At 55.4% G+C, this 8,702-nt stretch overlaps 1 protein-coding gene across 3 annotated transcripts; it reads left to right on the forward strand.

Moving 5' to 3' along the window:
* The first annotated feature begins 35 nt into the window (after positions 1-35).
* MCAM (melanoma cell adhesion molecule) lies at positions 36-8,011 on the forward strand. Of its 3 annotated transcripts, none has more exons than XM_008575769.1 (16): positions 36-135; positions 1,863-1,987; positions 2,086-2,293; positions 2,382-2,452; positions 2,547-2,634; positions 3,651-3,830; positions 3,950-4,071; positions 4,181-4,343; positions 4,437-4,555; positions 4,666-4,807; positions 4,960-5,081; positions 5,189-5,330; positions 5,425-5,520; positions 5,896-6,043; positions 6,335-6,452; positions 6,906-8,011. In XM_008575769.1, exons 1-16 carry the CDS (start codon positions 69-71, stop codon positions 6,933-6,935), a joined length of 1,941 nt encoding a protein of 646 aa, XP_008573991.1. In that variant the 5' UTR covers positions 36-68; the 3' UTR covers positions 6,936-8,011. The 3 variants fall into 3 exon arrangements, 2 of the variants coding, with proteins under 2 accessions (XP_008573991.1, XP_008573992.1); XR_550695.1 differs by having other exon boundaries at positions 45-135; positions 5,429-5,520; positions 6,906-6,935; XM_008575770.1 differs by lacking the exon at positions 6,335-6,452 and having other exon boundaries at positions 45-135.
* The last annotated feature ends 691 nt before the right edge of the window (positions 8,012-8,702 follow it).

The raw sequence follows: 8,702 nt of genomic DNA on the forward strand, positions 1-8,702 counted from the left end.
GCCCCCCTGACGTCAGCCCCCTGCAGCCGCGAGCTCCTCACTTGGCTCTCGCCCTCCGGCCGGGAAGCATGGAACTGCCCTGGCTCCTCTGCGCCTTCTTGCTCGCCGCCTGCTGCTGCTGTCGCCGCGCCGCGGGTGAGGGAGTGCTCTGGGGGGCGGGGGCCAGAGGTCTTTGGCGGAGCGTGCTGGGGAGCGGAGCTGGCCGCGCGCGCGGCGTCGGAGCTTTGCGCCCCAGCGGATTCTCCTTCTCCCCGGATCCTCGGGACCCGGGCGCCTTGTGCGCATGCAACTCTTCTTTGCAGCCAGTTTGCAGCCTCGAGTCTAGAGAACCCCGGGAGCAGGACAGGGGAGGCGGGGAGGAGGCTGCTGCCGGGAGCGGGAAGGGGTGGAGCCGAGCCTGTCGGGGCGCTGGGGCTTTTCCCTCAGGTGCCTACTCTGGGGCGGCGCAGCTAGAGCGCATCCCCAAATCCTGAACTCCGCGCCCGCCTGTTGCTGGAAAAGGCAGCCTCCTTAGCTGGAGGGGGTTCGCCGACCCCTCCCCCTCCCGCCTGGGCATCGAGCCAGGCTGGAGGTGAGAGCGGGGGAGGGACGGCGGCTCCCGCCTGAGCTGGGCGTTGGCAGAGGCTGAGGGGCAGTGTGGGTTGCCTCGCACCACCCGGGAGGATGGGATCACAGGGGACCACAGGTGGGAGACGAGGAATGGAGGATTCTCCTAGTGCAAGCGCGCACAGACTTATTTTGGGGACCGCATTCGGTGGGAAGAGCGCCCGGGCATCTCGGAGCTTTTCTCTGGAACCTCCTAGTAGCTCGGCGCCCAGGGGCCACGCTGCCCTTGTATGGCCCGCAGCGGTGTCGCGAGTTTCTCTCGGCCCCCTTTCCTTGAGCCCAGCCACCGTCCGGCTGGGGAAGGGGAGGGCTAGGCAATACCCAGTTCGCTGGCCTCATGCCCAGTGCCAACTGCGTCCCTGGGGTACTCCAGGCTCCTCCTCCCAGGCTGATTTTATTTCTGGGGAAAGGGCTAAATAGGCTTCACAGCTGCAGCAGGTCCAGCCCCGCCCTACCCTGCCATTCTAGCTCCGTGGAAACGGAGTTAGGGATCTAAAGATCACTCCACTTGCCCTCCTTGTCGTGGAGCCAGCCCAAGGCAGCAACCCAGGCATCCCAGAGTCCAGCCAGATGGTGCTGAGTGACATCACCTCCTCACAGAGCTGGCAGCACGCTGGCACTGCTGATGTCACTCCCGCCCATTGCCTGGCCCTTGTCTTGACCCCTGGAGGAGACTCTGACCCCTCCATACTCACCAGGCTCCCAGGATGGGGTCCCCTGAGTGTGTGTGTGAAATGTTCATTGAGGTGCTGCTTAGGGAGTATGAAATGGAGCTTCCGGCTGGAGTCGGCCCACTGGGTCTTATGAAAGATTTAGGGAGGGGATTGTGGGGGGCAGAGAGTAAAGTAGTGATGTCTCCCTCGGGGGTGGGGACACAAAGGGGCCTGTGTGCCCCAGCCTGGCACATGCCTCACATTCCCATATTCTGAGTTCACTCGTAGAGGAGGGGGCCTAGAAGGAAAGGAGCCTTCCACTTGGCCCAGAGCCTGGGTTGCCCCTCTCTGCCCCTCTGCCAGCCTCATCTGGGAGGTGACCGGTGTTGTCTCTGCTCCAGGGACCAGGGATCCCCCTAACTGAGACAGAGCTGGCCTGGGGTAGGTCAGTGGGTAGGCAGTGGTTGAGGGTGAGGAGAAGACAGGGCCCTCTTCAGACCCTCCAGGTGGCAGGAGGAGCAGCTGCAGTGAGCAGCACGGGGGAGGAAGGGAGAGCTGCTGCAGCTGACACAGCTGCTGGGGTGCTTCTCCTCCCTCCCCCAGGTGTGCCTGGAGAGGCGGAGCAGCCCGCGCCCGAGCTGGTCGAGGTGGAAGTGGGCAGCACGGCCCTTCTGCAGTGTGGACCCCCCCGTTCCCAAGGCAACCTCAGCCATGTGGACTGGTTTTCTGTGAGTGCTCAGGGTCCTGAGAGAGCGGCCAGGGGTGGGAAGCTCTGCCCCTCATGTAGCCCCTGGACCCTCACCTCCTGTCTGTCCCCTGCCCTTAGGTCCACAAGGAGAAGCCCACACTCATCTTCCGTGTGCGCCAGGGCCAGGGCCACAGCGAACCCGGGGAGTACCAGCACCGGCTCAGCCTCCAGGGCAGAGGGGCTACTTTGGCCCTGACTCAAGTGACCCCCCATGATGAGCGCATCTTCCTGTGCCAGAGCAAGCGCCCTCGGTCCCAGGAGCACCGCATCCAGCTCCGTGTATACAGTGAGTGCCCCTGGTTCCTGCCTTCTGGGCAGTGTATGTCATGCAAAGTGGTGATCTTGGACCCCTCCTCATTTCTCATCCGTTGTAGAAGCTCCAGAGGAGCCAACCATCCAGGGCAGTGTCTCGGGTATCCCTGTGAACAGTGAGGAGCCTGAGGAGGTGAGATGCCGGATGGCCGCGGGGGTGAGCAGGAGCTGAGGTGGGGCTTGGTGGGGTTTCAGAGGCAGGGAGACCCACACCCTGTCCTCCCCAGGTTGCCACCTGTGTGGGGAGGAATGGGTACCCCATTCCTCAAGTCATCTGGTACAAGAACGGTCGGCCACTGAAGGAGGAGAAGAATCGTGAGTAGCCCTCTCTGCTCTTGGAAGCCACACCAGTGGGACCGCACACGGGTGGCTTCACATTGCCCTCCAGCTTTTTACTTTTTTTAAAAAACTAATGCTTGAAAATATTTTCACAAGAATTTTTTTTTTTTTTTCACAAGAGTTTAAACTGTATAGAAAATAAAGGAAGAAAAGTTCCTGTCTGCCCCAGATCCCCTCCAAGGATTTAACATCAGAAGGATATGTACCAGAAGATCCTGTGCATCTGGGAAAAGCTGGTGATTTGGAAAAGAAGACAAGGACAAAAACAGAGAGATGGAGGTGTCCTTTCAAGCTTCTGTCGGTGTATTTACTCACACATATAAATATACCTGTAAATATGTGGGCTTTGTTTTTTATTATCTAAGTCAGTGGTTCTTAACCAGGGGTGATTTTGCACCCTCCCCCCACCCCAGAGGATATTTGGCAATGTCTGGGGATATTTTTGGTTGTCACAAGTAGAGGGGGTGTTAGTCGCATCTAGTGGGTAGAGTTAGCGAGGGATGCTGCTCACATCCTGCAGGGTACAGGACAGCCCCACGATAAAGAATGAATCTGGCCCAAAATGTCAATAGTGCTGCGGTTTAAACACCTTAATCTAAGTGCCATTGTATGGTGTACATTGTGATACAATTTCTTTTGTATAATCTTTCCAGATCAGCCTATTTACCTGTTTTGCCTACTGCTGAGTTTTTCGTACCGTGTACATAATGTAGTGTAGTTAACCACTCCCCTGTTAGCAAAGGCTTCTCGTTTTCCTTATCACTGCAACATTTTTTGCACACATTCTCGTATATGTGCTGATGTGTAGATGTTTTTCTAGTGTAGATTCCTAGCAGTAAAAGTGCTGGCTTGAAAGGTCACCAGCTTGCATTTGTACCTGGCCCTCTACAGGGAGCAGGGGTCTCGGTAGATGCTCCCCCACCAACCCCTGTGGAGACCAGGGGGGGGTTGGAGGTGGGGCTGAGGCTGAGCCTTTCTTCCTCCCTGTCCAGGGGTCCACATTCAGTCATCCCAGATCGTGGAGTCGAGTGGTCTGTACACCTTGCAGAGTGTTCTGAAGGCACAGCTGGTAAAGGAAGACAAAGATGCCCAGTTTTACTGTGAGCTCAACTACCGGTTGCCCAGTGGGAACCACATGAAGGAATCTAGGGAAATCACCGTTCCCATTTTCTGTGAGTGCTGACTGTCCCTCTGCTCGTTGGACTGGGCCTGGTGGAAACTCCAGTGAGCCCCTCCCCATCCAGGCCAGAGTCAATTCTTGAGCTGAGAGCTCCCCTCTTTGCCTGTGCAGATCCAGCAGAAAAAGTGTGGCTGGAAGTGGAACCTGTGGGAATGCTAAAGGAAGGAGACCGTGTGGAGATCAGATGCTTGGCTGACGGCAATCCACCGCCCCACTTCAGCATCACCAAGAAGGTGCGGTGAGCTTGTGCTCGGTGCAGATGGGGATACGAGCAGGGACGTGGGCAGGGATGCAGGCAGAGCAGCCAGAGGGGCGCTCTGCTCACCGCTCATCCTCCCCCAGAACCCCAGCACCAGAGAGATGGAGGAAGAGATAAGCAACGACGATGGGATCCTGGTCTTGGACCCAGCCCAGAAGGAGCATAGCGGGCTCTATGAATGTCAGGGCCTGGACTTGGACACCTTGTTATCACTGCAAAGTGAACCACAGGAGCTGCTGGTGAACTGTGAGGGGCTGGGGCTCAGGACGGGGGACCCGGCCAGGGAATGAGGGAACTAGCCCTGCCCTGCCCAGGCTGACACTACTGCTGTGCCTCCAGATGTGTCTGATGTCCAAGTGAGTCCCGCAGCCCCTGAAAGCCAGGAAGGCAGCAGCCTCACCCTGACCTGTGAGGCAGAGAGTAACCAGGCCCTCAAGTTCCAGTGGCTGAGAGAGAAGGTGCCCAGGCGGGTCTGGGGCTGTGGGGCAGGGGGCTATCAGGTGGGTGGGGCTGGGGGGAAACAACAGCTTGCTCCTTCCCAGACCCTCTGACTCGTCTCTCACCCCAGACAGGCCAGGTGCTGGGAAATGGGCCTGTGTTCCAGTTACACAACTTGAAACGGGAGGCAGGTGGAGGCTACCGCTGTGTGGCATCTGTGCCCAGCATACCTGGCCTGAACCGCACCCAGCTGGTCAACGTGGCCATTTTTGGTGAGGCCCTCTGGGCAGAGACCAGGTCACCCCAACTTGGGTGGTTTCAAGCTCTCTGAGGGTAAAAATCCACCCGCTGCCCTGGGGAGCTCTGGTGAGGAGGGGGAGGCAGACTAGCTGAGTGTGCTGCCCACTCTTCTTACCTCCCCAAGGGCCCCCGTGGATGGCACTAAAGGAGAGGAAGGTGTGGGTGAAGGAGAACACACTGGTGAATCTGTCTTGTGAAGCATCAGGATATCCGCGGCCCACCATCTCCTGGAATGTCAATGGCACGGTGAGCAGGCTTATCTCAGCTTGCCATGCACCCATTAATCCCTGGCCAGGCGTGGTGGCCGTGACCAGAGATCCTCCCCACCCCCTCAGCTGCCTCCTTCCTTGTAGGCAAGTGAACAAGACCAAGATCCGCAGAGTGTCCTGAGCACCCTGAGTGTCCTCGTGACCCCAGAGCTGCTTAAGACAGGCGCTGAATGCAAGGCCTCCAACTCCCGGGGCAAAAACACCACCACCATCTTCCTGGAGCTGGGTGAGGGCCACATCCCTGCAGAGGATAGTAGGGGCACACCCAGGCACGGGCATTAACCTATGCTGCTCCTCATCCACCTCCCTCTGCCTCCTAGTCAGTTTCACGACCCTCACACCAGACTCCAGCAAAACCACTGGCCTCGGCACCTCCACTGTCAGTCCTCATGCCAGAGCCAACAGTACCTCCACAGGTAAGTGGGCCTGGCAAAAGAACAGGGCCATGCCAGGGCAGCCTCTTTCTTTTTTTTTTTTTTTTTTAAGATGACCAGTAAGGGGATCTTAACCCTTGGCTTGGTGTTGTCAGCACCACGCTCTCCCGAGTGACCTAACCAGCCATCCCTATATAGGGATCTGAACCCGTGGCCTTGGTGTTATCAGCACCACACTGTCCCAAGTGAGCCACGGGCCAGCCCCAGGGCATCCTTTCTGCCCTGGCCCTCCGCAGGGAGCCCTGTTGAGAAAGGTGAGTGGTGGCCCATCTTCTGTCATCCCTGGGCAGGGTGGGGCAGTGATGGTGACATGGCCACCTGGGGCAGGGAATGACTAGGAGTGTCTTTGTGGGACAGAGAAGAAGCTGCCTGAGGTGGAGAGCAAGGGCGTGGTCATCGTGGCTGTGATTGTGTGCATCCTGGTTCTGGCTGTGCTGGGCGCCGTCCTCTACTTCTTCTACAAGAAGGGCAAGCTGCGGTGTGGGCGCTCAGGCAAGCAAGAGATGTAAGCAGGACGCCGGCCCCCGTCACCCCCTCCCCATCTCCTGCTGGCCCAGCTTGCTGCCTACTTAGGAACATTCCCTGGCCTGCCCTAATGCCCTCCCACCCCTGGATCAGAGTGCTCCCCGCTTACCACCTAGCACTCAGTTTCCATCAACCATACATCTACTGCCATTACTGTTTACCTTCCTGAGCTAGCACCAAAGAGCCCATCATCCATCCCAAGTCCTTCCCGGCAGGCCTTCCCCTTCCCTTGCCCCAGTTGCCAACCTCTCGCCTCCCTCCCTCCTCCCAGCACGCTGCCCCCGTCTCGTAAGAGTGAATTTGTAGTTGAAGTTAAGTCAGATAAGCTCCCAGAAGAGATGGGCCTCCTACAGGGCGGCAACGGTGACAAGAGGGCTCCAGGAGACCAGGTAGGAGGCAGTTCCTGTGGCCAGTCACAGCTTCAGGGATTGGGGGCAACACGGGCTAACAGTTCTCGTTCCCCGAACACTAACCCTTTCATCCGTCATCCTTTGCTGGAGACAGGGAGCAGGCCCCATTTTGCCTTCTTAACAGTTCCCACAGATGGCAGGGCGAGGCAAGTGGCTGAGGGACCCTAGACAAAGACTGAGAGTAAAGACCTTTTCTGAACAGTGCCTGTGGCTCCGGTCAATAGGCGTGAAGTGTGGCCTCTGTTTCCCAGTGCAAAGTCAGATCTGGGGCTGTGTCTCCTTCCCTGGCCATCACACCCATCCCTTGCTTTTTCCCAAGGCCGCTGCACCAAGTCAACCAGCTTCTGCTTCGGTCACTCCTTCCACATAGTGCTCACACCTGCAACGCTGATCACTATCTCCATGTTTCCCCTTCTATCTACCCGTCTTCAGGGAGAGAAATACATCGATCTGAGGCACTAGCCGCTGAAGCCCACTCAGGTCCCTTCCCTGCCTGGAATGTCTGCGGCTCGCTGCTCACTCTTCTGCCGTCAACGCCTCCAAAGGGATTACAGAGAAAACCCCTGCTCCAGCTCACCTGCAGACCTCTTCAGAGGGCTAATGGGCTAGGACAGAGCTGTCCAGAGAAGGACCTCCCTTGGCCCTGGAGGCCCCCTTTTCAGGGACCAGTCCACCATTGTCTCTGTTGAGTGAAGCTCATCCCAAGGAAAGGGGCCTCAGTCTCCCAGGAGTGGTGGGTAGGAGAGTTTCTTGCAGAACATATTTTCTCTGTACACATACTCATATTATGGCTGTAAATACCTGTCTGCTGCCTGCAGCTGAGTTGGGTATCCTCCTTGTGAGCTGGTTTCCCGCCCCAAAAGCTGGCTTCAGTGAATCAGCTGCAGCACTGGAGTGAAGATGCACTAGGGCCCAGGCGCCTGTTTGCTGTCCAAGTATGTTGCTTACAGTGCTCTGGAGAGTGCCCCAGCAGCATCTAGAAGCAGCTGCAGTGTTGCTGCTGCCACCTTCCTGCCTGCCTCTTCAGTCTCTTTTGTGACATTTTTTCTTGGGCAGAAGCCAGGGACTAGTGTCATTCCTTAAAAGATACATCCCTGCAGTGAGGAAGCTGGGCACCATTTGGAGTTTGAGTGATTGAGCCTGATCCCCCTGCATTCATTTGGCTCCCACTATTCATTTGATCCCACAGGGATCATGTGAGACTGAAAGGTGGTGGTAGGGAGGGTAGGGGACAAATATGATGTCCAGACAGTCTTTATGGGGACTAAGGCTATAGTTATATTAGCAACAAACTAATACAGACTGGGCTAATGGGCCCAGACCCTAGGATAAGGGCTCAAATGGAAGAATTTGGGATAAAAAACAGGGGCCTGACCAGAGCTTTGGGGTGGATGTATGTGTGTCCGTGTGTGTGTGCACGTGTGTGTGCACGTGTGAGTATATTATATATATATATATGGTTTGTTAGGTTGTATGTAAATTTGCAGATTTCCTTTTTATATATATATGAGAAAAATAAAGCTTAATTGTTCCCAAAATCTTATTGCTTTTTATTTGTCACGGGTACCACAGGAACCTAGGGGCCTCTGGAATCACAACTGCACCAAAAGAGACACAAAATCCTTTGTAGTCAGTAGCAGGGACTAGGGGTTTCTTCTGAGCAAATGGTTCAGGCTCTACCACACAGAGGACAGTTACCCTACTTCTCAGAAACAATGCTGCCCTGCTTGAGGCAGTTTGCAGGGCCTGGCAGGCTGTTGGACAGAAGCTGTGCCCCCTATGATTTCCTGTCACTCAGAATTGCCCTCGAGGCGGCAGACTCACTGTGATGAAGAAGTGGGCCTGGGCATTTGGTCCTACAGCTATCCCGTGTATCAGCCCCCCAGACCCTGAATGAGCAAGAACTCAAGTCTGCTACAACAAAAGAAACTTTATTTAAAAATACTTTTTTACAGACATGGGTGCTTGAAAAAGCTCTTTAGTTAAATGTGTATGGAAATGAAAAAAATTAATAAATAACATTAGTATAACAGACCTCTAAACATTAATAAACTGGCAAAACAAAATGGACTTAAAATGAAAATGAATCTTAAAGCTCTGCTATTCTCTGTAAGAATATTTACCTTCTGTTTTTCTTACTTTTTACAGGTGAGAATGATTAAATACTGCTATATAAATTTTTTTATATTAATGACATATTTTTAAATTAGTCCATGAAAATCTCATCTA

The sequence above is a fragment of the Galeopterus variegatus genome, unplaced genomic scaffold, assembly GCF_000696425.1.
Source record: "Galeopterus variegatus unplaced genomic scaffold, G_variegatus-3.0.2 Scaffold1237, whole genome shotgun sequence".
NCBI lineage: Eukaryota > Metazoa > Chordata > Mammalia > Dermoptera > Cynocephalidae > Galeopterus > Galeopterus variegatus.

What these genes read in the sequence shown, in the direction of transcription:
- MCAM (XM_008575769.1), top strand. Translation starts at nt 69, where the DNA reads ATGGAACTGCCCTGGCTCCTCTGCGCCTTCTTGCTCGCCGCCTGCTGC. An exon ending in GCCATGTGGACTGGTTTTCT is followed by an intron (nt 1,988 to 2,085) that starts GTGAGTGCTCAG and finishes CCCTGCCCTTAG; the next exon opens with GTCCACAAGGAGAAGCCCAC. An exon ending in AGCCAACAGTACCTCCACAG is followed by an intron (nt 5,521 to 5,895) that starts GTAAGTGGGCCT and finishes TTTGTGGGACAG; the next exon opens with AGAAGAAGCTGCCTGAGGTG.